Source organism: Fundulus heteroclitus, chromosome 22 (genome assembly GCF_011125445.2).
Source record: "Fundulus heteroclitus isolate FHET01 chromosome 22, MU-UCD_Fhet_4.1, whole genome shotgun sequence".
In the NCBI taxonomy this organism is placed as follows: domain Eukaryota; kingdom Metazoa; phylum Chordata; class Actinopteri; order Cyprinodontiformes; family Fundulidae; genus Fundulus; species Fundulus heteroclitus.
Window position 1 is genome coordinate 3,971,030 of NC_046382.1, and position 27,556 is coordinate 3,998,585.

General features: G+C 49.3%; 1 protein-coding gene across 3 annotated transcripts in view; it reads left to right on the plus strand.

Moving 5' to 3' along the window:
• The first annotated feature begins 2,814 nt into the window (after window positions 1–2,814).
• The window catches only part of hectd2 (HECT domain containing 2), a 54,152-nt gene continuing 29,410 nt past the window's right edge, over window positions 2,815–27,556 (plus strand). The window contains exons 1-14 of one of the 3 annotated variants that reach the window (XM_036126235.1): window positions 2,815–3,334; window positions 11,967–12,108; window positions 16,212–16,353; window positions 16,435–16,537; window positions 16,812–16,901; window positions 17,517–17,581; window positions 17,699–17,744; window positions 21,006–21,115; window positions 21,993–22,141; window positions 22,218–22,341; window positions 23,417–23,513; window positions 23,623–23,730; window positions 24,079–24,211; window positions 26,496–26,584. In XM_036126235.1, the coding sequence (XP_035982128.1) occupies window positions 3,251–3,334; window positions 11,967–12,108; window positions 16,212–16,353; window positions 16,435–16,537; window positions 16,812–16,901; window positions 17,517–17,581; window positions 17,699–17,744; window positions 21,006–21,115; window positions 21,993–22,141; window positions 22,218–22,341; window positions 23,417–23,513; window positions 23,623–23,730; window positions 24,079–24,211; window positions 26,496–26,584 (1,482 nt within the window). In that variant the 5' untranslated portion in view covers window positions 2,815–3,250. Of the gene's footprint in view, window positions 3,335–11,966; window positions 12,109–13,307; window positions 13,522–16,211; window positions 16,354–16,434; window positions 16,538–16,811; window positions 16,902–17,516; window positions 17,582–17,698; window positions 17,745–21,005; window positions 21,116–21,992; window positions 22,142–22,217; window positions 22,342–23,416; window positions 23,514–23,622; window positions 23,731–24,078; window positions 24,212–26,495; window positions 26,585–27,556 lie in introns of those variants that run through there. The other 2 variants (XM_036126236.1, XM_036126237.1) reach the window with 2 other exon arrangements.

Genomic DNA, 27,556 nt, shown 5'->3' on the forward strand with positions numbered 1-27,556 from the left:
CAGCTCAGCTGAGAGCGCTGCTAACGCCAGGCTACAAAGATTTACAGTCATCTCATCCATCATTCCATCATTCTTCCCCAGAGGTCCAGAAGCTGTGCAGCAGAACCGGCTCTGGCCTTCAGGCTCTTCTGGCCTCCATCCTGGATCACAAGCTTCCTCTGCACAGACCAGCAGGTCCAGCCCGGCCCAGAAGGTCTGTGGACTGTGGTTGGTGCCGCTGGCGGGGCGTTTTCAGCTTCTGTTCTGGGACAGGCTTTATTACCCAAGATTTATTTCTGTAAGAGTTCCCATGATGCACCGGGGCACGCTGATGGCCTGGGAACGCCCTGGGGTCTCCCACAGCGGGCTGAGGGCGTCGCTGCGTGGGGAGAGGCATGTTTGGGTTTCCCTGCCGTTCTCTGAGCAGCAGAGCTTATTAATATTCATTAATATTAATATTTGATGGAAATGATTAATTATGAAAAGTTTCTCCCAGGAAAAAGGAGAGAGGAACCCTTTTGTGAGGCTCTACAGCAGAACCACAGGCCTCAGGATGTTGGACTTTCTCTGCTTTGAACAACATTTTGAATCCTGCTGCAGGTTTTACAGTTTGCTGATTTTTCATTTAGTTTTTGCAGATTTTCCCACATAACTGTCATGGCTTTGGTGGTTGAACTCAAAGGGGAGATGGGATAAAATCTGGAAGTGAAGCGCAGAAAAGCCCAACAATTCGAAAACTTGGATTTCACCATTTGGAGCCAGCAAAAGACTAAAAGCTGACAGGAAAGGCAGTGCAGCTTGTCTCATAACAAATAACATATTTGGAATACTCCCTATCTACTCCTGGATTGTTATGGCGGAGAGTGCTCAGAAAAGCCCCGCCCCCCCCCCCCCGCTGACACCTGTGGATGCTTTCTGAACTGTTGGCTGGCTGATAACATCAAGGACAACGGCCTCTGGAGAGTGTTCACGGAAATATAAACATTTTCACCCAAACACACACACATAACTGATGCTCATAAAACTGATGAACTTACACACGACAGGTCTCAATGTTTACCTTCTGCATACATGTTGTCTTGTGTTATTTGTGCTTTTCGTGCTATGAGGGTTTTTTTGTTGGTTGTTTGACTCTTTATTGGTGAGAGCATAAATTGTCAAACATCTGTCTTTTTTTTCTTCCTCCTTTTTTCCCCCGTGTTGTTGTAATCTTCCTTCAACAGATAAGGGCAGCGCCTTGTGGACACAGTATTGGCAGCACAGCCCCAGTGAACCGTCTCCCCCCTGAAATGTTTGTGATGGTACTGAAACAGCAATTTCCCTCTGGGATTATTAAAGTATATCTGATTCTGATGATCGGGGACAGATGGAGCCAGTATTCAGACCGACAAACGGGGGGGGGGGGGGGGGGGTTAAGGACAGGCTGGATGAGAACAGGCTCCAGGGTCAGGCACCATCCAGCAACGCTACACGGTAAAACAGGCCGGATCAGGCAGGAAAAGCAGGGTGAGGGGTCGGCAGGGTCAGACCTCTGGAGGTAAACAGGGTCAAAATCAACCGGTAAAAACAGAACAGAGAACGCTGGATGATAACTCACCAGTCAGCACAGAACGATGATCCCAGAACAAAGGAGAGGAGCAGGTATAAATGGGAGAGTAAGCAGGTGAGCGGAGGAGAAACTAATGACAGGAGAACAGGTGGGACTAATGAAAGGAGGGGAAGTGACTGATAGGCTGGAGACGGACAGGTGGAGCGATCTGATAGGCTGGTGACTGCTGACAGAGGAGTGACAAACAACCTGACTGGCTGGAGACAGAGAGGTGAAGCTGGCAGGTGAACAGAGCTGAACTAAATGCTTGATGAACACAGACAGATAAACTATTAAAGAAAAGTTCAGAACTAAAACTAAACCCAAAGCATTCAGCTCAGGGTCCAGACTGTGATCCAGAGTTCCTCTCCACTTCAGACGCTGCAGACACAGGAAACCGGACCTGTGCGTCCATCAGGAGGTTCTAACAGTCACACTGTAAGGGTTCTCCAGGTGGACCTGCAGATAATCTGGGACTCACCATAACATCTAGAGAGTGACCCGCTAAATATAAGATCATCTACGGACGTTTTGAAATGCTGCTGCTGGTTCTGGTCCTTCTCTGCCTGCGTTCTGCAGCAGGGAATCTTTACGCCGGACGTGTTTCCAGGTCCTAATATAAAAACATCTAAATGTGGTAAAAGTTCAGAAGGACCACAGGCGGGTGAGGGACGTCTGGAGAGGAAGTTTGGATTAAGCTCCAACGGGTCAGTGAAGTTCTGAAGGTCCTGAAGGCAACTGAAGATCAGGTGAGAAACATTCACGCCTATCGGCTCAGAACCTGGGAGAACCTGCAGAGAACCTCAGAACCACGGGCCACACATGGAGAACCTTCCCAGGAGAGGCCAGCCCACCAGAACCACCCCGGGAGGTCCCAGAACAGGTCAGAGGAGACCTGGCCTGCGTGGGAGAGATCCGCGACCAGAACCAGTGCTGACCCAGAAGAACACAGAGGCCCGCCTCACATTTTATCCTGTGTGCAGAGATGCTGGAACATGTTTCCTCCTGGGAAACATTAAATAAAAGAGAAATAAACGTTCCTCCAGCTTCACTGGTTAAATCCCAACAGTTTGTAGTTTTTTTCTGTAATTTCTAAACTTTGTGATTTGACAGATTTCCGGAGTTCTTCTCTTCAGTGTTTTGCTCTTTTATTTTGAATCGTCATCCCCTCTCTCCTCAGCTCGTGACGCCGTGTCTCCAGGCGCCTCCTCCTCCTCCTCCTCCTCCTCCTCCTCCTCCTTCTTCTCCTCCTTCTCCAAACATGGCGCCGGCTCGCTGCTGGGCTGCCTCCCCGACCGACGACGCAGAAAAGCAGAGAACGACGCGCGGAAGGAGCGCGTAGGAACCTCCTGTAACCTCCTCCAGAACCTCTTTTCACACTAACTCCACCCCGCGGAGTCCGCAGGGACCCACCGGAGACTTTTGCGCGCAGCCTGTTTGTTTGGAGACGGTTGCGCGTCAGGCTGCGTGCGTAACGGGGAGCTCACCTGTCCGACGAAGGTAGATTTCCCTCCGTGTGTTGGAGGATGTGAATCTCCCTGATTTCCTCCGCGGCTACGGAGCAGAGAGGCGGAATATCTGCGGGAGAAAACATGCGCAGCGCTCTGAGGAGAGGGGCCACAGGCGCAGCAGAGGACTGAGACTTTCCACGGAGGGAAAAAACACGTTTTCCACTCTTCCAGGATGGATGGAGAACATTCTGCTCTGTCTGGGGTGGAGAGGGAACGAGAGAGGCTTCCGCCGATCTACACCAGCTCCACTCCTGCTGTAAGCTAAACGCTCCTTTACTTCTCCAGACAGATGTTAGAGTCTGAACAGATGTGTCAGAGAGTAGATCTGTGACGTTTAAACTTTCTGCTCCACTTTAAAAACTGTAGTGCTCTGCTATCATGTCCACTGGTTTCCTTTCAGAGCATCACCTCCTGCAGATTTAGCGTTAAACTGTTATGCAACATAATCAGAGCGCAGGCCGACCGCAGCAGATCACAGCTATCATCGTGTTTCTGGGCCAGCCTGCTGCAGCTGTTTGATCTTCAGACCTTCAGCCTGAGCTGCTCCTAATGGAGCTAAAGCTGTGAAGACAGCTCGGTGAGACGGGTCTGGATCCAGGAGGGAAAGTTCTGCTGCTGAGTCAGTGTGGCTGAAATGGTGTCCAGCACATCAGCCCTGCGGCCGCGGCGCTGATGTCATCGGCCCGGCCCACGCCGTCCGCTCGTGTCTCGCTCTGCAGCAGAGAGGTGGCTCTGCTCTGCAGGCCGGTGGGCTGAAGTCATCCTGTTGTCTCAGGACGCTGGAATGTGCGAGCCGGGTGGTTCTGACCCAAACCCAGTGGGTCACTGCTCAGCCTCTCTCTGCCTGGGCCTGGAAAGGCCAGAGGGCGTCTGCAGGGCGACTGCAGGGCGACTGCAGGGCGTCTCCAGGGTGTCTGCAGGGCGACTGCAGGGCGACTGCAGGGCGTCTGCAGGGCGTCTGCAGTGCGACTGCAGGGCGTCTGCAGGGCGACTGCAGGGCGACTGCAGGGCGTCTCCAGGGTGTCTGCAGGGCGTCTGCAGTGCGACTGCAGGGCGTCTGCAGGGCGACTGCAGGGCGACTGCAGGGCGTCTCCAGGGTGTCTGCAGGGCGACTGCAGGGCGACTGCAGGGCGACTGCAGGGCGACTGCAGGGCGTCTGCAGGGCGTCTGCAGGGGCGACTGCAGGGCGACTGCAGGGCGACTGCAGGGCGACTGCAGGGCGTCTGCAGGGCGTCTGCAGGGCGTCTGCAGGGCGTCTCCAGGGCGTCTGCAGGGCGTCTGCAGGGCGACTGCAGGGCGTCTGCAGGGCGACTGCAGGGCGTCTGAAGGGCGTCTGCAGGGCGTCTGCAGGACGTCTGCAGGGCGTCTGCAGGACGACTGCAGGGCGACTGCAGGGCGTCTGAAGGGCGTCTGCAGGACGACTGCAGGGCGTCTGCAGGGCGTCTGCAGGACGACTGCAGGGCGACTGCAGGGCGTCTGAAGGGCGTCTGCAGGACGACTGCAGGGCGTCTGCAGGGCGACTGCAGGGCGTCTCCAGGGCGTCTGCAGGGCGACTGCAGGGCGTCTCCAGGGTGTCTGCAGGGCGACTGCAGGGCGTCTGCAGGGCGACTGCAGGGCGTCTGCAGGGCGACTGCAGGGCGTCTGCAGGGCGACTGCCAGGGCGTCTGCAGGGCGTCTGCAGGGCGACTGCAGGGCGACTGCAGGGCGTCTGCAGGGCGACTGCAGGGCGTCTGCAGGGCGACTGCAGGGTGCCAGCACCGCTGATCCTGGTCACGCTGCAGAGGTTTTCTGGTTGGAGTAGATCTGAAGGAGGAAGACGTTGTCTCACCAAAGCATTCAGATGAAGAGTTATGGGTAGGAAGCAGAGCTGAAGGCTTCTGTGGAGACCCAGAAGATGTATTCACCATCAGTAAGGTAGATGTTGTCCACTGGAGATGAAACTGCAGTGGATCAGCAGCTTCACCTGATGGAGGCTTTATGGATGGATGGACGCGCTCTGATTTATCAGAAGTTCTGATAATTAATGTCGTTTCAGCTTTTAAACTCGGCTCACAGATCTTTTTCTATACGTGGTGACATGCTGCAGGAGTTTGTCAATACTGGCCTCTCTCAGTCAGTCCGCCTCAGGGCAGCTGTGGCTGCTAGCAGCTCACCACCGTCAGGGTGTGAACGTGTTGGTGAATGACTGTAGTGTGAAGTCATCGGACTAGTTAAAAGCCATTTACTGTCGTATTTGTGTACTAATTAAAGATTTAATTTGATAAAATCTCGTTGGGAAGCAAAAGGCCACATTTTAGCGCTATAACGATCTCTTCTTTGACTACCGGGTTAAATGTTTGCAGGGTGAACTGAAACTAAATCTCTTGGTTGGTAGTCGATCATGGTCGTCCTTCTAAACCTCCGTCTCCTCCTGAACTCTGGCAGATTTCTTTCAGACACCATCCATTGTTTAGTTGTGGCCTGGCAACAAGCAGTCACCACAGCATGATGCTGCCTCTACCGTGCCTCACTGAGGGGCAGGGAGGCGGAGCTTCAGACCTCTGCTGGGGAGCGAGGCTCTTCTCTGGGTTCCTGCTGCCGTCTCCTTCATCCGTCTGGGGAACCCGGCTGTCCACGCTGTGCAGCTTTCTCTGAGACGCCGTGTGTCAGGGTTTTGTTCTGAAGGGAGACAGGAAGCTGTTCTGGACTTACTGTTAGGGCTGGGCGTTAAATCGATCTATTCAATTAATTCAAATTTACATTTCTTTAAGATTTCGTTTTTGGAAAATCTGGATTTTATTTTGCCAATACACTCATTGGGTTTCCATGAAGAGAACAGCATGTGATGCTGAAATTATGTTTAGGCAAATATATTGTCAAAATATTGTTAAGTAGAAACTTTTTACCATAATACGAGGTACTTCATTTACTTGTTTACTTTATTTTTTTAACTTAGTTTGAAGTTCACAAGTGCAGTAAAGCCGGTTCTTAGCTCAATGTGTAATACCACTAGCAGCAAATGTTTTGTTATATTTTCATTGTTTATAATATCACGGCTGCCATCTTGTTTTACAAGCATGTTTCACAGCTTGTTTTTAGTTGCACTTTGAATTCAGGTCAACTCCCTGACGAAATGCTTGACATAAAAGCAAGGTTTTAAAATAATTTCTTAAATTTCTTTTTATGAAACAAAAAGAAGGAAAAAAATCGATTAATCTGATTTGGTATGATAAAATAGGAGATTTATTTTTTAATCCATATCGCCCAGCCCTACTTACTGTCCAGTCTGGTGACACCACGGCAGAATGGGCCAGAATTACCTGTTGTTACCTGACGTTTTAGTCTGCTTCATGTTGGGGAGAAATTAAAGCAACATTTCACATTTTAAAGGAATCTGGACTCTAAATGTGCTCGTGTAGTTAAAACATCTAAAATAGTCAGACGGGTCAAACCAGAACCAGATTCTTTACTGGGAGTGAAGATTCATTAAATCTTCATTCTGTTTGTGAGAGAAAACAAAAACAGACTTTTTCAATGTTGCTTTTAGCTTTTTAAAAAACAGAATGAGACCAAAAAAGTCCTGATATAAGTCAAACCGGGTCAGAATTATTCTATGCTGACTAAAGTCTGCAGGATTTCATCCAGCAGACCTGGTCTGGTCCTTGAAGCACTTTGGAAGTTTTAGTTTATTAAAATCATTCCTTCCATTTTCCATAAAAGCTTTAATGTAGAGTTTCAAACTAAATCTGGAGTGTTTTAGTAAATCTGACTGACAGATAATTAGTTTTAGTCTAAAAAGCAGGAAACCAGGAAGTTTCTCAGACGGCCAACCCGGTCCTGCTGGCTGACTGATTCTTGGCTGAGAAGCCAGAAGTGATGATAAGAACCAGAACACTAGCAGAACCTCAGCAGAACCTGAGTAGAACCTGAGTAGAACCTGAGTAGAACCTCAGCAGAACCTGAGTAAAACCTGAGTAGAACCTCAGCAGAACCTGAGTAGAACCTGAGTAGAACCTCATCACCTGTTGCTGCTCTCAGCTTTACGTCTCCTAACCGGACCCGTCTGCCTTTATTCTGGTCCCTGGTCTGTTTGGACTCGTGGTGCCGGCTCTGTGTTTTGTCCTGTCTTCTCGGCGGTTCTGTGGGATTTAGCACCGGTCCGTTCTCCCTCCAGGAAACACAGACGTTGGCCTGATTCTGTCAGAACTGGTACCGGACCGGTTCCAGGCTTGTGGTGAATGAGTCACCAGAAACGGCTCAGAACCACTTAGCTCTGACGACCCACTTTCAGAGTGCCGTCTGAAAGGCTGCAACCGGATCCGCCTTCCTACCCAGCAGAACCGCAGCCTGCAGAGCCAGACTGTTTCCTCATCACACCAGAACCCGCGTCGGCCCATCGGCCCACACCTGCTGCCTCAGAACCAGAACTCAGCGGCACCACATCGCTCCATGATGGTGGAGCCGTTTGGACCTGGAGGACCAGCAGCCGGCAGGCGCTGAACCAGCGTGAAACATTCTGGTCAGAACCTCAGATCCCTGCAGACGTGAGCCGGACCGGTCCATTCAGACCCGACTTCAGGCAGAACGGCTGCAGTGAGGGGGGGGGGGGTGGAAGGAGACCTGCAGCATTACTAAGAACATTTACTGTTGTTCTTTCTGGAGCTAAGCGTCTGCCTCAGTCTGAGGGATTCAAACCAGCAACCTGGCTCCATTACGCCAGAACCTCCATAGTTCTATGTGAGCTCCAGCGTCTGAAATACTACATCAGGTCCGGCTCACAGGCCATGTTTATTTAAAATATGCAGAGTTCACCTCTCAGTGAAATGATGGTTTCCTTCCAGCTGTTGCTTCCTAGCTGAAGCTTTCATGTAGCTTTCAGCTCTGAGAAGGTTTAATTTTAAATGATCGGATCATTCCAGGTGGAATGAGAAACTCTACCTTTGTTTTTGTTTTTTTACATTCATGACTGAGGATGTGTTCTGTGTTCCTGCAGCATCAGCTCAGTTCTGCGTAGCTACGATGGTTCTGTTAGCAGCACCGGCTACACGGAGCTAGGCTGCTGCATTTACAGAGAACGCTTTATATCAGGAAGTTTTATAACCATTAAAAACAGACACACACACTAACATACTGTATAATATCTGATCAGAAGGTAAAATACTAACAAATCTGATTTTTTCCCCCTTCATTAAATGAAATCAGAGCTCCTCCGTGTTCAGTCATGAATTAGCACCGTTAGCATGCTAGCTCATGCTAGCTCATGCTAGCTCATGCTTCTTTCTTATTTTAATAAAAAAACGTTAAAGGTTAGGAACATAACTCTGGTCTTTTAATGATTTTCTGTTGCTCTCATAGCTGCTGCCTCCATTTCAGATCCTGCTGCACATTTTATCTTTCTGTAGAGACGAATAAAGTTTAGAAGACTAAATCTGAATCAGACTGTAGAGAAATTAGCCCGGAGAGGCTCATAGGTCCATCTTTAGTTATTAAATTTAACAATAATATAAGCAGAGATGCAGAAAATAAGTAGCAGTAAGAGTTAGTTGAAGAGTTATTTTTATTCTTTTATTATATATTTGTATCTATTTTCCCTGGTTGTATTATTCAGACTATTATGTTATTGGTTGCTGATAGTTTTATTGCATTTTATTTGTTTTATGGGTGTTTTAAAGAGCTTTATAACTAAAGTTGTATTGTTAGCATTTAGAACCCTGTTAAAGCTGCTGGTTTCTCCCCTTTAGCTCCAGAACCCGAGCAGAACCGGCTCTGTTTTCCTCTTTAATCAGCAGAAACCTGCAGCCTGCTGCTCCCACAGCCGCCTCAGTAACTCGGAGCTTATCCATGAAAAACTCTGGGGTCAAAACCCTGACTTTATGGTTCCTAACCCTGACTTTATGGTTCCAAACCCTGACTTTATGGTTCCTAACCCTGACTTTATGGTTCCTAACCCTGACTTTATGGTTCCTAAACCTGACTTTATGGTTCCTAACCCTGACTTTATGGTTCCTAACCCTGACTTTATGGTTCCTAACCCTGACCAGCAGCTTTATGGTTCCTAACCCTGACTTTATGGTTCCTAACCCTGACTTTATGGTTCCAAACCCTGACTTTATGGTCCCTAACCCTGACTTTATGGTTCCTAACCCTGACTTTATGGTTCCTAACCCTGACCAGCAGCTTTATGGTTCCTAACCCTGACTTTATGGTTCCTAACCCTGACTTTATGGTTCCTAACCCTGACCAGCAGCTTTATGGTTCCCAGCAGCTGACTTCATCTGTCCTTCAGCAGGAGGAGAGGCTGATTCCAGCAGAGGAGGAGAAGCTTCAGGATGTTTTCACTCAGAGGGAAATAAAAACCAGCCCTGCAATAATGACTGTGATAAGAGTACAGAGGATAATAAGTGATTATTAGATCAACTCAGTGCAGTTTATGTCTGCAGAGCCAGTTTACCACTTTATAAAGTTCATTAGTTCAGTCATAATCTGGGAAATTATGAAGCCAGACAAAGAAAAATCGGCTACAGATTCTGGTGTTCTAAAGAAAAAGAAGAACGTCAGTCTAAAATATGGATTTATGTGGCTTTGTTGAGCCAGCTGAGTGGCAGGGTGCAGCAACAGGAGCGCTGCTCCATCACATCTCCTCAGTAGAACCTCAGGAACCGTAGGATGGAACGTTGTGTTGGTTCTGAAGCTGATAAAAACGGGTCAGCATTGGTACCAGAACCGGTCCTGAGTCCAGCTGTTGCTCTGATGATGGGTGATGGTGGATTTTCTCTGAAACCAGAACAGTTCTTCTCTCTCTGCTGTTCTCTGCCCTGCCTGCAGAACCGCTGGTTCTACCGGGCCCAGTGCGGTGAATTAGGCAGGTTCTGCTCCTGCAGCCGGGCCGTGGGCTCCGGTACCGTTGGTGCTGCAGGTTTACAGCGGTGTGGGATCACAGCTGTGAGCAGCGCCTGTCCTGCATCTGTCCGGGTCAGAACCGCTCCTTCCAGCCCGTCTTTGCTGCGTATCTCCTCTCATTTCCACGTCTTCCTGAATCTCTCCTTCTTTCTCATTTCCTGCTCTTCCTGCTCTCGTATTTCCAGCCCTCTTTATCCTCTCATCTTCCCTTCATCCCTCGTTTCCTCCTCCGTCCTCCCTCTCTTATCCTCTCATTTCCACCGCTCTGGCTGCACTCCTCAGCGGTCTGAAGTGGCGGAGCATGATTAATCAGTCAGAGTGGGGATGGTGTGTTTGGTTCTGGTGATGTTCTCACTGTCTGCTCATGCAGCCCAGAGTCTGGACCTGCTTAGGAAGCTGCTGTTCTGCTGTTCTGCTGTTCTGCTCAGAAACCTCAGCATGTGGGAATGCACAGCGTCACTGGGCTGGTTTTACTGGCCGGGTGAAGGAGACGGCGGCTCCTCGCTCTCTAGCTGGAGCGCTGTCAGGAGGCCGTGAAGTGGATCAGCGCTTACGGCTTTTTTCCATGAGAATCTGGTTAGAAACAAACTTTTATTCCTCAAAATAAAATAGGAAGTGACTGCCTGGCAGGAACAAGGTCCTGGGTTTGAATCCCCAGCATGGAGTTTGCATGTTCTCCGGTGCAGGTCAGCGTTCTCTCCGGGTACTCCTGCAGCATCAGTGGATGGATGCACAGATGTTCAGCAGCTGGACCGTTAGAACTGAGCTGAGGAACAAGCTAACGAGGCTAAATATACATTTAAATTAACACGGCTGCAGGGTGACACGCCCTCAGTTGGTGTAAAAGCACCTTTTAGTTGAGTTCCCACCGTGTTCAGTCAGTGGTTCTGATGTTTTCATGTTCCAGTCAGACTTCCTGGTTCACACGGCTACCAGCAGGTCTTCATTTCTAAAAAACTCTGGTTGTGATCCACGTTACACATCAATCTGCCTGATCTACACGCCTGGAACAAAGAAGCAGGACTGGAACATCCCAGAATCTGCCTAAACCCTGCGGTGAAAATGTTTTAGTGTCAGACACTAAGCCCACTGTGGAACACGGTGGTGGCAGTGTCATGCTGTGGGCTCTCCTGTTCAGGTGGAGCTGGAGGTGAAGTGGATGTAATCATGATGGTGTCTGCTGGAGGAGAAGACACGTTTCCTTTTTAGCGTCTCAGTAAATCACAGCTGACCTCCCAAACCAACAACAGAACGACTCCGCCAGAGAAACAAAGGAGGTTCTGGAGTAACCGGGCCGGGCCGGGCAGCAGAACCGAGTCTGACAGAAGATCTGTGGAGTTGGCAGAACAGGACGGCAGAAACGTTCTCCATGACAGAATCGACTTTATTCGCTGTTTGTGACACAAACGAGGAATTTGACTTCAGGTCCACTTCGCCATCAGGGAAGTTAATTTAAATGTAAATATGTAAAAAAATGACAGAAAAATAAACACAGAGGGATTGGTGCAAATATCCGTGGTACTGTTGACCGGACTGTTCATCAGAACCGGCACCGTCTCTGAGGCGGCTGGTTGTAGTAAATAAGACGTGGAGATCAGAGTACAGGAGGAGTGGGGAGAGAACACACCCCTGGGGGACGCCGGTGCTGATGGTTCTGGTCCATTAGAACCATCAGGGACGGGTTCACCAGCGCTGTAAGATGTTTTTTCTTTTTACTTTATCAAAGTTTCCTGATTCTGCAGCTTGTAAAGTTTTACAACACATTTAGCTTGTTTGTCAGGAGGTTTGGAAAAGTTGGAAGTTTTTAAACTTTAATTGTTATGTCATGAAATCCTTGATTGTAACTGAAGTCTTCACAGGTTTAGATCATCTGCATTCAGATAAATCTGCTGAGAAGCTGCAGATGTTTGTCTTGTTCTTATTGTACTACATGCCTCAGTCTCTGTGGGTTCTGGGTTCCGTCGTGAAGAACCTTCACCAGAAACCTTGTGGTGAACTTTCTGTTGCAGGTTTTGGGACGAGGACCCAAGCAGCCGTTTCCGTCTCTGGGAACCTTCATCTCCTCCCTAAGCCAGAGGAGGGACGCAGGAGGGCGGGGCTTGGCTGTTGGCATCGGGGGCACCATGACCGGCTCGGTGGGGTTCAGGCACAGTGAGTTCACGGCAGCATTTTTTCTGCTTCCTCATCAAACAGAGAGACTAGTATTCCTTCTAGGAATAGCGCTCATCCTGCTGCTGGCTTAGAACATCCAGCTGGTCCACTAGATCCTTCCTCAGGACTATTTTTCATTATTCATCTGTGCTGGGTCCCTTTGAAACCCACAGGATCCCAATCCTAACGCAGAGCTCTAGCGCCCACCTCCAAATTGCACCAATGGCTGTGCTGGTTGCTAGGAGACAGTTTTAGCACACTGCAAAAACGGAACTAAATATGAGTACATTTTTCTTGAAATTAGTGTATTTGTACTTGATTTGAGCTGGTAAAAAAGATAATTTGCCAATCAAATAAGATTTTTGCACTTAAATAGGAAGAACTCATCTCCATCAACTTATTTCAAGTGCTTTATGTCCAATTATCTTATTTTAGGGGTAAAAATACTCATTCAATTGGCAGATAATCTTATTAAAATACACTAATTTCGAGAAAATGTAACTTTTTTTTGTTCAGTTTTTACAGTGGAGGTGGGCCCTGCCACCATGTTTACCTGTGAAGGAAGGTGAGTTCAGTGCTGCAGCGGCGCCTGAACAACTTCCTTTGACTCCATCAGAGGAATATTTAACCTCTGAGACAAAGTTAGAGCAGCAGGACTCAGATGATTTGTAGGCGTTTAAAGCGTGTGAAATCCATCTGATTGGTCAAACCTTCATGATGCTCTGTCGTTTCTGATGCCTTATAGGACCCTTCACTTCCTGTTTCCTACCTAAAGGATTCGGCCCTTTGCTTCGTCTTGTTTGGACGTTTTCTGACTCATAAACCCGAAGCTTCCCGGTGTGACTGGAGCAGAACTGCCACTCTTAACCCATTTAAGCCCCATTTATACGCGCTATAAGCCCTTTCCAGTGAAAGTCCACCATGTCGGCGGCTCAGATTACTGAACCAAGCTGCTCCTCCACCAGAAGCTCCTCACCTAGCGGCGGGACACGTTCTCACCGTGGTTCAGTTCTCAGAGACGATCCGATCCGGTCTGGGGTGTATTGATGTGTTACTTCCTCTGTTTACGGCGCCTGACGTGTGCGCTCACTCTGCAGCTAGCCTGCGAGGAAGAGGAGGCGAAGGCTTCTGGTCTCTGAACTCAGCAGCGGAGGAGACGGAGCAGCCGACGTGTCGCTGCCTCTGATTGGTCGGCAGCGTTTTCACATGAAGGAGGATGCCGGTTCTGGTAAAAGGCGAGGTTATTTGTGACTGCCATGAGGAGGCAGAGCCAGCGGAGCGCTCATCAGCCAGCGTTGTCACCACGGCCTGCCCTGCCAGAACAGTTCTGCAGCCCAAATGAGAACCATATGAAGGGAAAACACAGGATGCTGCAGCATTCCTGGGCGCCGTTACACTCGCCCAGTCTGCCGGGTAATCGCTGCTCCAGGAGCTCTCTCTCTCTCTCTCTCTCTCTCTCTCTCTCTCTCTCTCTCTCTCTCTCTCTCTCTCTCTCTCTCTCTCTCTCTCTCTCTCTCTCTCTCTCTCTCTCTCTCTCTCTCTCTCTCTCTCTCTCTCTCTCTCTCTCTCTCTCTTCTCATTTTCCCAAGCGGGGGTTCTGAGCTACGAGGCTGAGCCAATCAGATGTTCAGCTCCAGCTTCGGGTCAGAACCAGAAAACACTGACGCTTTGGTTTCAGAGTCAGCAGCATGAGCGGATAAGAACCAGAACCCGTGCTGCCTCACAGCACTCAGGGTGTGGGTTCAAGTCCTGTTCTGCATGGTTCTGCATGGTTCTGCATGGTTCTGCATGGTTCTGCATGGTTCTGCATGTCCTGCCCGTTGATGTACGCCTGGAGATGAACGTGTGGCACTGCGTGAAGACAGAGTTCTGTATGTAGAGGAAAACGGTGAGAGAAGAACAAAGGAGCTGGTGTTTCCTCATCAGAGGCGTTAAAACGCTGAGTCAGCGATAAGATCAAAGCGTCCTGGTCCTCCAGGGTCTGCGTGTCTCCAACGATGAGAGGCTGCCATGGCAACCAGGAGCCGTTGCTATGAGTGACCTGGACGAGCCGCCGGCCCAGCCTCCGCCCAGCGAAGCCCGGCGACCCTGGGCTGACATCATGTGTGTCTGCAGCTGGGCTGAGAGATCAGAGAGGGAGAGGAAGAGGAAGAGGAAGAGGACACGGCGCTCCCTGGAGACAGGACGTCACAGCGCTGGACTCACAGCGCTGGACTCATCTAACTGTGGCAGCGCTCCAGGAAACGACGTAAACCATAACAATAAAGGATACTTCTTTAGTCTGAGCCGACTCTCCGACGCTCATCAGGTCCCTGAAGGTCCCAACCTGTCATTCAGGTTGAGCCCTGGGCTTTGACTAGGCCATGATTTCCTGTCACAGACCAGCTGCTGAATTTGGGTGAGCCGGTTTGGGCCGAACTTCTGCTGTCAGATGGACTCACAGAGCGGTGCTGAGTCCACCAATGACTGTCAGGTGTTCACAGCTCCACCTGTGTGCAGGTAGGAGGCGACTGGCCGTGTTTGGCTTCCTCCAATCATGGAGCTGTGCTTTACGGTCAGCCATCTTTGGTCTCATCCGTCCGCTCTGTAAACCAAAGCCTGGCTGCCTCGTGTTCAGAGAGAAGAGGCTTTGTCCTGCAACGAGGGCTGGACGATAATTCAGTAACGATAAATATCGATCAATAGACGTATATCCATAGAAAGGATCAATAAAAAGTTCACTAGATTAACAGTTTTCCTACTTTTAAATTCTAGCCGATCATGTAGGTTAATGTTACATCGTTACATCCTTCCAGCCAATCACAACGCAGACCCAGGAACGCTCCACCTTGAATTCAGTGTTTGTTCTGTATATTAAAGTAGGTCACTAAGCCACAGCATAAAATGGTCAGGGCTGCATTTCAAATATATGTTTTGAATTTGTTGATATCCATCATCATGATTTGTGTTTTATCGACATGATTTCTTCCTGTATCGTCAGCTCTACCTTTAACCTCAGGTGTCCAGCCTTTCTGAGGCCTGCAGAGCCACTTCTGACCTGGGAATCAAACCTGCAACCTGCTGGGTTTATCCCTCCTGGGAATACCTTTAAATTTTATCCCAGATAAAAATGTTTCTGCTGGACACCATCAGAACCAGAACCTTTAGTTCATATCAGTTTAATTTAGGGTTCTGTGGGTTTTTATAGGCGGGACTCTTTAAATCTGGTCGTCTTTTGTCTTAAACCCTTAAACTCTTTCATTTTATAGAAACTAGCGTTGGTCTAATTATGGATGATGATCAGGTGATTCAGGAAGGAGGTCCGTTTGGGTTCTGATCACCTCTCATTGGTCCAGCCTTTCTCTGCTGACACCTGTTCCCTGCAGCCTCTCCCCCCCCCGCCCCCCCTCCCTGCTCCTTTTATCTTCTGCTCACACAGCCTGTCCTGCACAGCCAACACCCATAATGCACTGGGGCAGGCCTCGTCCTGATGGGTGTTGCTGTGGCGACAGAGACAATGAGGGGCCAATTATCCAGAGAAAGGAGGGATGGGTAAGGGAGGACAGGTGTTTCCACCTGGTGCAGGAAGGGCTGACCATGAATCACCAGGTGTGACTGGAGCAGTTTTCCTGCTCTGCTGCTCTGGTCTGGCTCCACAGGTGAAGCTTTAATTTAGTGATCATAGCTGACAGGGAGCATTTATCAGAGAGAAGAAGCCGTTCTGTCACCTCTGAGACCAGCTGGCAGCTGTTCTGCAGAGTCAGCACCTTCATGGAGGAACTTAGAGGGTAGAAGTAGAATGCAGGACGTTTAATCAGGGTTAGATTTAAGGATTTAAAGCTAAACGATCACAGAGCAATGATGTGTTCTCTGTAGATCTGATGTTAGAACCTCAATAACACGACTAATAGAACATGAACTGAGAGGGAAGAGCAGTTAGCAAAGCTCTCCTGCTCCGTCTGTGAGTTATACTCATCAGCTCTGAACACGTTCTGCTGGGGTCTGTTGGGTTCTGCTGGGTTCTGCAGGGTTCTGCTGGGTTCTGCTGGGACCAAACCACCAGGTGTAGGTGTAGTGTCTGGAGGAGGACCAGCCGTCCTCATTGTGCTCTGTCCTGTGTCCAGCAGTCAGGGAGCTGCCTCCCATCTGCAGCGACGTGCGTCAGAAGCAGCGGTTCTCCATCGACACGCTGCCCCCAGAGGCCAAAGCTCCTTTCCCCTGTGACCCCGTCATCCCGCTGCGCACCAAGACCAGCAGGGAGTTCCAGTGAGTCTCCTCTCAGTCATTAACCACCGCGTAATCATCCCCGCTCACCTGCCTGCTCACCTGCTGCTGCCTGTCTGCTAGGGAGGACGTGGACCGAGCCGTCCAATCAGGCGACTGGAGGGAGGTCAGAGACTTCTACCTGACAACCTTCGACTCCTTCATAGAAATCAACGCCGCCTTCAAGGTGAGAACCCGCCAGAGAACCCGCCAGAGAAAGACGTCTGGTCTGATGGTTACGGCTGCAGCGTTCCTCACCGTGTCTCCACCTTCTGTCTCCATGTTCTGTCTCTACGTTCTGTCTCTACGTTCTGTCTCTACGTTCTGTCTCTACATTCTGTCTCTACATTGTGTCTCTACATTCTGTCTCTACGTTCTGTCTCTACGTTCTGTCTCCATGTTCTGTCTCCATGTTCTGTCTCCATGTTCTGTCTCTACGTTGTGTCTCTACGTTCTCCCAGAGAGAGGCCAACGGACTGTTTAACACTATCGAGGACTCAGGGGTCAACGGAAAGTTCGTCAACGCGGTTTACGACTCGCTCCTCAGCACAGTAAGTGAGACGAGAACCCAGACCTGGTTTTTTAGGCTTTTCTGGTTAGATGAAGCTAAATTAAGTTAAAGAATTATACTAAATAGAATATTTGACCAACAGTGAAGCTGTATATACAGCAAGCTTCATTCAGCTGTTAAAAAAGTTTTATTTTATTTCTCGATTAGTTTTTTTCACCATAATTTTATGTACATATCATAAAAAAGTGATGGAAAAGCAGCACAGAGTGGAAATTTCCCACAGTTTTAACACCAACAAGGTTTTCCCACATCTGAAGAGACATTAGCCGACCCTGACCACTAGGGGCAGCGTTGTCTCAGCTGTAATTTAGAAGAAGTTAGGCTTTGAAATGCAACAACTGTTTGTCCCATTTAATCACATCCATACCTGTCTGGTCTAAAATATAGTTTTATTTATCATTTATTTGGTTTATTTTAGTACTTAAATTGGGTTTTAGACGTTAATAGCTGTCTAGGTGTCGTTTTATGAGAAAGAGGCTCGGCTTTAGTTTAAATCTGGTTTTCTGTTGGAGGAAATCATGTCTGAGGGGGAAGTTTTAAATGGTAAAACTTTGCAGAAGTTAGCCTGAGTGACTGAAGCGTGTTTTGTTCTCAGCCTCAGGACATCCAGAAGTCAGTTTTAAAAGGGATCATCAACAGCCTGCTGAGAGAGTGGAAAGGGTGAGAGAGCCTCGCCTGTTTTATCCGCATGCTGGTCCTCAGATGTTATTAAAAATTCTCCATATCCAGCTTCTTCTGGGAAGTTTTCCTCCAGTTTTCACTGGTTTTCTGTTTTAGGCCTCGGACAAAAGACGACCTGCGAGCATATTTCGTTCTGATTCAGGTGAGACTCAAAGCCACCAGAACATTTTAAAGACCAGAAATGATAAATATTCCCTTTTAAAACAAGGTTTAAGGCACCAAGGCAGCCAGCCCCAAAAAGTCAGGGAGACTCAGAAATACCTACAAATGAAACGGTAGCCATGAAAACATTTTAAATCAGAACGTTTCACAGGTTCAGAACCGTTTTCACAGTCTGAGCTGAACGTCATGAGAGGAAACGTTTACGACTAAATCCCTAATTTAAACAGTGATTGTGTGAAAACCATGAAAGAGTTCAAAATTCAGATCCAATCAGGTAAAGTCCAGATTCCTGGGACCGGTTTAAGGTTTGAACTGCCTGACTGGTGAAGCTGTGGAGAGTTAACTTAATGTTTTTCTGCTAAACTTCATATAACACCATGCCTGGTCGAGCTTGATGGTTCTCTGTGTTTTATTATTGAAAACCCATTCTTCACTGCTTCATGAACGGGGTTTGCTTCATGTGACTACCAGCCATGTTCAAACTCTACGGTGAGAGCAGCAGAGCTACAATGAACGGCTAACACCAAAGCTAACCGCTAAGCTAACGATACGTAAACACCAGAAGTGTGCATGCGCAGCCTGGAAGTGGAACGAGCACACAGTGGCGTTAGCTGAGCACCTGAGGGGAGGGGGGGGGGGGGTGAGAGCAGGAACTAAACTCTGACCAATCACTGCCCTTCGGATCGAGGGGCAGTGATTGGTCAGAGTCTCTATAGACCTGCAGGTCACACTGAGAATGATTTTTTTAAACGTTTTTGTGAATATGTAATGTATTGAGTACTTTCAGGATGGAAGAACGATTTTAGCCAGAATAACAAAAATTGTTTGTGATCAGGATTACCAGCCGTAGCTTTAAGCTGCTGAGCATAACGGACTGCCTGGGTTGTTCTTCCTTTAGTCTGTAAAGATGACCTCCTGTAGGCCACTTTACCAAACTCTGGACTTTTGTCCTTCTTTGGGTCAATCTGTTCCTGAATGTCTTCACTGGGTTTTCCACCCAGTTCATGAAATCCTAATTGTTTCCAGCTGTTTGCGTTCCATTCTCTGCATGTTGATTGTATCCTTTACTGCGATCATAGTTTTCTTCATCCACCTTATTATGGAGCATCCATGGTAGCATACCACTGGTTCAGTTTATATCAGCTAGTTAAACCTAAATTAACTTGACTGGGCTGATGTTCTGACCCGCCATCGGTGATTAATGCTGCTGCTGGTATCACTTCACCCATTAGCCTGAAACTCAGGTTCTCACACCAGGGCTTTGGATCTTCAGATGATGATGTCTGCGTTTGGAGGTTCTGACCTTCCAATAGGCTGATAATAGATCTGAGAGCTCATCTGGGCTCTTTAAAGGGAACCACTTGGAAGTTAATGGTGCTTGATGATAAATGCAGTTAAAATTCAGGCTCCAGCTGTGCCTCATCATGGCTCTGTTAAAGAAAACTCCAGCTGCAGAAGAAGTTCTGTCTAATAAACAGAGATGATGTTCTCGTCTGCTTTGATTGTTCTCCGTGGTTTCCTCTCCACCCCTCCATCTATCTTTGCCTTCTGCTCTTTTTCTCCTTTTTCCTCCAGTTTGCTCCTTTTTTTGCCTCACCCTCCATCACTGCAGCCTGCGACCATATATGGAAGTCACATGAACAGGAAACTCCCTTTAATGGTCACTTCTTCTGCTTCTTCTCAACGAATCCTTTAAAAAGAGCAACTTTATCTCGGATTAGTTTTGGTAGCGACACGTCGTAAACTGCTCAGCCCAGCGCAGCTTTATTTTAGGAGCGGTTCTGCTCGGTTCTGGTAAATACCGGGATTAAACCCAACCCGCTCCACAGCTCCGCAGCTCAGTCAGACTTTCCAGTAGAAAAACCATTAAAAGCTGAAACACACAGAAAGCTGGGCTGTTTCTGACTGGATTGGCATTTTGATACTATTCAGTGTGATGATGTCAGACTCTGGACTCTGACCCAGGGAATACACAGTGACCTGAAAAAGCATTCATCCCCTGGGCTCGTGCCTTTTGGCAAACTCAAACCCTGCCTCATTTTTTCTGGACTCTCCTCCATGAAGCCCGGCTCTGTGGAGCGTACGGCTGATTCTAGTCCTATAGAACCTCCAGGCTCCTTCAGGGTGACCTTTGACCTCTGTGCTGCCACTCTGATTAACGCCCTCCTGGCCCGGTCTGTGGGTTCTGGTGGGCGGTCCTCTCCTGACAGGTCTGTTGTGGTACCAGGATCTTTCCATGTGAAGATGAACACCAGTTCTAGTTAACTGAATCACCACTTTTTTGTTCTATGTTCTATCTACATTTTATTCCTACTTGCTTTTATTCTGTTTTAATTTGCTATGTTTTAATCATGTAAAGCACTTTGCATTGTCCCTGTACTGAATTGTGCTATATAAATAAATTTGCCTTGCCTTGCCTTGCCTTGCCAGAGATCTGGATGTTTTTCTAACTCCACCCTGACTTGTTCCTCTCTGACTTCCCTGACTTGTCTGGAGCTCCTTGGTCTTCATGGTGTGATGATCCTGCTCAGTGCTGCTAAACCTCTACATTTTCACATGAAAATTTAAAGTTGTTTTCTTTTATTCTTTTTTTATATATTTTTCTCATTTCACTTCATCATCACAGACTGTTTTGTGTAGATCTGTCACTTAAATAAGATTTAAAAAAATAATTACAGGTGTGAATGTAACAAAAATGCAAAGCTATTTATTAGCTGTGAGTTTTCCCCAGAGTCCTAGACATTTCCATTTAACCTTTGTGTTCAAAATAAAAAAGAACAGCTAAACTCAACCCATTACAAGCCTGGAGACAGAAAAACCTCCGGCTTTTGTTCCCCAGAAACAAGGGAAACACTTTCAGGAAAGGGTTCAAACATCTTGAAGCCATTTTTGTCAAATCTCATGATTAACTGAACAGACAATTCAGAAACTAATGCCAAAGAAAAGTCTTTAATCAACAATCCAGTTTGTTTTTTGGTGAAAGTTGAGCAGGATGAGTTCTGGCTGGTTCTGATGACATGATGATTGCCCTCAATGACTGTAGGGGACTGTGGTCATGATGGGGGACAGATGGTAAAGCTGCGTATCTTACATGTATGCTAATAGATGTGGTGATACTCTGTAACCAGGGGAGCATAGAGGTTAAATAGAAATGTCCTGAGAATCTAACTCGTAACCTGATTGTCAGCACGTTATGACCAACCGTCCCAAACGTTGTGACCTTGCGGCTCTTTGTGTGCAGAACCCGCAGTATTCCAGCACCAGCACCTACGTGATCTTTGCTCACCTGCTGAGGCAGATGGCGGCGTTGTCCGAGGCCGACCACCACTTCCTGGTCCACTGGTTCAAGAGGTGAGTCTGGTTCTCTGGGTCACCACCATGAGCGCGTTATCATGGTTCTGACTAAACTCTGGAGAGTTCATCGAACAGAATGCAAGAGCTTTTGTAGAAAATTGATCAAATTCTGGGTAAAGGCGAGCCCTCGTGCCTCGGTGGGACGTTAACAGCTGGACACACGGTGGACTCCAGGGTGGAGGATGGTGTGTCTGTCCATTCTGTCAGTCGAGGATGTTGAAAATGTCCAAGCAGTAAGCGTCTGAGGTGTGTGGTAGGAGAGGCAGATGGGTCAAAGCTGGGGGTTATATCAGGTTATTGAACCCCTGCTGGTTTGCAGTGATGGTGGACAGGTCGTCTCTGGTGGTCGGGGAGGAATCCCTGTAGGTTGTACCTGTTTGCAGACGACACTGATCTGCAGATGGAGCAGGAGGGAGAGGTGGAAGTACGCTCTATAGAAAAGCTACAAGCGTTGCAGAGAAGAAGAGAGGGCAGGCAGGGTAACAGAATCTGGGCAGTTTATACAATCTGAGCTCCAGAGGGTAAAGCTGGTTCTGATTTGTGCTTTAAAAGGCTCTCTTGGTTTGTGCATTAGCATCTTTGCTTGCTTTGTGAGACTGTTCCATCGAAGCCTTTCAGGTCGCCTCAGCCTGAGAGGACAGCTTCTGTAATCGTCTGCCTCAGCATGAGTCAGGAGCGTCTGAAAACATGCTCTTTGTGGTGATGATTTAAGAGCAAGCTGTCTCAAATTAGAGGTTCTGTTTAGTTCTGCTCCCATCCAGAAAGCCACTTTTTTCCAGCCAGCGCTGCTTTTTCCTCCCTCTCTGTGTTTCCTGAGACGTTTCTCTATTTTGGGGCTCCTGGATGTTCACTTTTAACCCTTTCTGTCCTCCAGGCTGTCAGCGAGGCGCTTCCGGCAGCTGGTGGAGCGCCTCCTGCAGTTCGTCTCCACGCGGCTGCTTCCTGCGGAGCCAGACGAGCTTCCTCCCCTGGCCAAGTGCTCCTGGTGGATCCCCTCGGCCACCAAAGTCCTCAGCCTGTTCAGTGAGTCTCACCAGCTCCTCATCAGGGCTTTGCTCCGCACACGGTTCACACGTGTTTGACGCTGTCTTCCTGGCAGACGCAGCCAACAGCATTTCCTCTCCTCCCATCATGCCCTTCACCGACTTCTACAACATCACCCTGGAGCACGTGGACTTCATGGAGGATTACAGAACCTGGCAGAACCACGGCAACTCAAACAGGTCAGAGGTGCTCTGGTCTTTTCTGCATGCGTGGTTTTTGAGCCTGGACGTAGCACACCTTCAATCTAACGGAGGATTTTACCTATGAGGACACAAGAAAAACTGAGTTTTCTCTGAAGTCCATCATGATTATGATAATTATCCTGATGGGAAATAGTTCCCCGGTGAAAATGAAGGTGAATTATTTTAATGACTTTAGCTGTTTCTACTAGTTTCTCCATAGTTAGCTCCATGGTCAGCAGCCCAGACACACTTCTGAAGGCAAATTGTCTAATTAAGCCTTTTTATGCAGTTATATTTCTAGCAGTAGGTTTGTGAGGCTCTGACTGCAAACACCGACGGATTTCTGCTCAAAGGACTGTGAAGAATATGTCCTTCAATGACGTCAGGGACCATGTCCTCTGGAGACCAGAGTAGAGATGTTTGACCACCATGACCATCAGAGAAAACCAAACCCATCATACCGACTGTGCAGCGAGGCGGTGGGGGTGTGATGAGTTGGTTCTGTTCTGCAGACTCCTGGTGGACCATGATCTCTGCACACCAATGTGTCATGGTGTCAGATGTGAGTCCATCTGTGCAGCTGAAGCTTGATCCAAACCGGGTCCTCAGCAGATCCTCAACAGAGTGGCTGAAAAAGCAAAGACTCCAGGTACTGAAATGGCCTAGTCAAAGTCCAGAGGTCTTCCTCACTTCAGAGAGCTGTGCAGAAACTTCAGAGGACTGAAGCAACGTCAGAGCGGACCTTAAATCCTCCAGATGTGAGCGAGCTGCTGGATGATGGGGTGTACGTAGTTCTGGAGAGGTTCTGAACAACGGAAAGACCCGATCCTGTTTATGTCAGAGGAACCTGGAGGTAAACCAGGAAGAACTTTCCTGTCTTCCATGTTTCTGTGGCATCAGCCGTCCTAGAACTGCCACAGCAGGAAGTCCGGTTTGCCTCCAGGAAGAAGCCGTGACAGCCAGGCTGCTTCTGACGGAACCGTTCCTGCAGCTGGATCAGAACCACGGAGGTTCAGGAATGAAATGTTTCTGCTGGCTTGGCTCTAAGGAGACGTTCTTCTCTCCCCGACAGGTTTTCTTTCTGCCAGTTTCCCTTCATCCTGTCGACGGTGGTGAAGAAGGCCATCATCCAGAAGGACTCGGAGCAGCAGATGATCAGCCAGGCCAGGGTGAGCATGGGGACCAGAGTCTCAGAGCCGCTGGCCCGGCCCGGCCCGGCCCGGTCCGGCCCGGCCCGGCCCGGCCCGACCCGGCTAAAGTTCTGCTCCTTCTCCACAGCTCAGCCTGGTGAGCAAAGTGTCCCGGAGGCAGAGGGTGGACATGCACCTCCTCTTCCTCAACATCAAAGTTCGACGAGCACAACTCCTCAGCGACTCGCTGGATGAGGTCAGCAAACACACTGACACTGGTCGGGGGCGTGGCCTTCAGTTAAGCCCCGCCCCCGACAGCAAAACAGTGCTAGCTTGTAGCGACATCGTAGCTGAAGGAACTCTGCAGAGACACTTAAAAACATCTCATTGAAAAAAACTGCAGCATAAAATGAGAATATCATCATGAATTTTTACTTTCTAACAATGTTTGGCTTTTCAATGTCTAATGTTTCAGAGCTAAATCTCTCCAACATGACTTCAAGCTGTCGCTGTTTTAGCTCCATACTCAGATCCTGTCTAAAGTGACAGACCTGACAGGAGCGGCGGGTAAATGATTAATTCTTAAACGTGTGTGTCGCTGCAGCTGATGAGGAAGCGGTGCGACCTGAAGAAGAAGCTGCGGGTGACATTTGTCGGGGAGGCGGGGCTGGACATGGGCGGCCTGACCAAGGAGTGGTTCCTGCTGCTGGTTCGTCAGATCTTCCACACCGACTACGGTGAGTGGAGCCCCCCCCCCCCTCCACACACACAGGGAGGAGGGTTAACTGTAAACTACTGTCCTGATGTAGATTAACCAGCTGAGCTCACATCTCTGAGTCCGTGTGAAATCACTCCATCTATCTACTGCCATGTTCTGGGTGTTAGCCACGGTTACCTCCTGCTAAACTCTGCCGCTGTCATGCAGGAGGTTCTGGAGGGTCCAGCAGGTCCAGGAGGGCGGTGGTCCTGCCACCAGCAGAGCAGGCTCAGCATCTGCTGCAGAATGGATCAGTGCATCCAGACGTCCAGTCGGACTTTTCTAGATGTTTCTGGTCAGGAGAAGCAGTGAGATTCTGCAGGAAGAGTCCAGAAGGACAGCAGAAGACTGGACACCTCCTGTTTGGACCCTCCAGAGGAGAAAAGGTGCCGGTCTGCTCCAGGACCGGCTCAGTCATGATCAGTGGATCCTCCTGGATGATGGAGCTGAATATCAGAACATTTTGGACCTGGATCTGAACAGAAGCCACCAAACGGATCAGCTCCAGACACCGAATGGGTCACCAGCCAGAAGTCTCCACTCTGGAGAACCCAGAGAACCGTGACGGAGGTTCTGATGGAGCTCAGGGCTGCCGTAGTTTTCCAGGCAGCAGAACCTGGAGCTAAATGCTCTGTGAGGGAAGAGAAACGCAGGCGGAGAGAAAACAACATTTTACAGGCTAACAATGGAAAGAACATTTTCAGCTCAGAGGAATAACGGTCAGAACCTTAAGGAAAGCAGACGGTGCTGGTTCTGCAAAGGTCCGCCGACATCAGGACATAAATGTTAATTAGATGAAGGTAAAAACTTTCAAGATTTCCTCTTTGTGGAGCTGGAAGTTAGTTTCAGTTTGGTTTAGTTGGGCTGTGAAAAAGTGTTTCTTCCCTCCTAGATCTCTGCAGTTTTTAACATTTAAATATTTAATGTTTTCCTGGAAAACTGCCTCTGGTCCATTTAGTTCTGACCTGGGGGTTTGTAGTTGGAGCTCTTCTGTTTTCTGTTATGCTTTTTCAACAGTTACGTCAGAGTTTGTGCTGCAGAACCAGCTCATGGACTTCCTGCTTGCCAGAATCACAAAATCACAGATTTTTATTTATTCGCTGCCATTTTGTATTCCAAGCTGCAGGAAGCAGTGAAAATGTTGAGTTTTGGGCTTTATTAATCCACACAATTCATTCCAGCGTCCCCCAGCAGACTCTTGGTTTAATGGAGCTCATCGGGGGGGCACAACGGCATATTATGAAGGTTCCTGAGTAAATGTAATGAACCAACGCTGTGTTGTATGCAGGAACAGAAAAAAACATCTTTATTTGACCAGATTCCCGTTAATTAGGTGAAAAACACTTTTGGCCCGGCTTTCGGGTACATTGAGCTAAATTGTGCCAGAATCCCAGGCCAGCCTGGCACAGCGGCCGTTAAAGCCCAGAGGAACAGATTCAGTCCAGATCGGCTGCAGTTAAGCTCAACATGTGGAATCTGTGAAACCTGAGAGCTCCTCTGGGTTTTCACAGGGGTCTTCATGGTGTGATGTAATGTTTATTTAGGAAACATCTGGGCGAGGCTAAAAAAACCTGAAGAACCCCAATAAACCAGTCATGGTAATGGTCCACACTGGTTCCACTGGACGAATATTCTGGATAACTTTACTCACATACTAAAGTCAGTCAGTCTAGCTGTGTGTTTGTACCTGATCTCAGGCAGAATGTCTCCTGAAGGCCTCAGGGTTCAGCAGGTAGGCGTGTTTCCTCCTCACAGAGCTGCTTTACATCAGCATTTGCTGCAGAAAGGAACAAACGTCATGAATCTCAGATGCTTTCAGCTGTGTGCATTTCCAGCCAGATGTTTAATCTCAGGCTCCGTGACTCTTTCCACACTTCAAACCAAAGAAGCGGCTGTCAGAGCATCTGTGCCCTTCGCTGCTTTCTCCTTCTCTCCGCTGCTCGAGTTGTTCTTTCCATCATCGCTCCGTCTCCCTGCGGTCGTCTGGCTGTGTCCTGCCAGCGGGACGTGGGCCCAGAGCAGAGACGCTCAAAGGGAGCTGTGTTAGCTGAGCGGGGGGGGGGGGGCTCTGCCTGGCACACGCCCAGCCGCTCAGACAGGTGCATGCCGGCTCAGACAGACCCGGCTTCAGATGCGCTCGGCTCAGACCGCCGCGGATCTGGAGCTTCTCCCGGTTCACCTCCTCCTGACTGAAACGTCTCTGTTAGGTCTTTGATGGTCGGCGGAGGAGAACCGGAGCCTAACAGGAAGTCTTTGTGTTGCAGGGATGTTCTCCTTCATGAAGGACTCGCGCTGCCACTGGTTCAGCAGCTGGAAGTGTGACAACTACTCGGAGTTCCAGATGGTTGGGACTGTATCCTTTAACACCGAAGATGTTAACCTTGTTGTTTCTCAGCTTAGGCCAGGTTTAGTCCAGACTCAGCTGGAAACCTAAAACTACGGCAGGGTGACGGGGTCAGGTGGATCAGGGTGAGGGGGTCAGGTGGATCAGGGTGAGGGGGTCAGGTGGATCAGGGTGAGGGGGTCAGGTGGATCAGGGTGACGGGGTCAGGTGGATCAGGGTGCTGGGGGTCAGGTGGATCAGGGTGACGGGGTCAGGTGGATCAGGGTGATGGGGTCAGGTGGATCAAGGTGAGGGGGTCAGGTGGATCAGGGTGACGGGGTCAGGTGGATCAAGGTGAGGGGGTCAGGTGGATCAGGGTGACGGGGTCAGGTGGATCAAGGTGAGGGGGTCAGGTGGATCAGGGTGCTGGGGTCAGGTGGATCAGGGTGACGGGGTCAGGTGGCTCAAGGTGAGGGGGTCAGGTGGATCAGGGTGACGGGGTCAGGTGGATCAAGGTGAGGGGGTCAGGTGGATCAGGGTGAGGGGGCCGGATGGATCAGGGTGAGGGGGTCAGGTGGATCAGGGTGCTGGGGTCAGGTGGATCAGGGTGCCAGGGTCAGGTGGATCAGGGTGAGGGGGCCGGATGGATCAGGGTGCCGGGGTCAGGTGGATCAGGGTGAGGGGGTCAGGTGGATCAGGGTGACGGGGTCAGGTGCATCAGGGTGCTGGGGTCAGGTGGATCAGGGTGCCGGGGTCAGGTGGATCAGGGTGCCGGGGTCAGGTGGATCAGGGTGAGGGGGTCAGGTGGATCAGGGTGATGGGGTCAGGTGGATCAGGGTGCTGGGGGTCAGGTGGATCAGGGTGCTGGGGTCAGGTGGATCAGGGTGACGGGGTCTGGTGGATCAGGGTGCTGGGGGTCAGGTGGATCAGGGTGCTGGGGTCAGGTGGATCAGGGTGCTGGGGTCAGGTGGATCAGGGTGCTGGGGTCAGGTGGATCAGGGT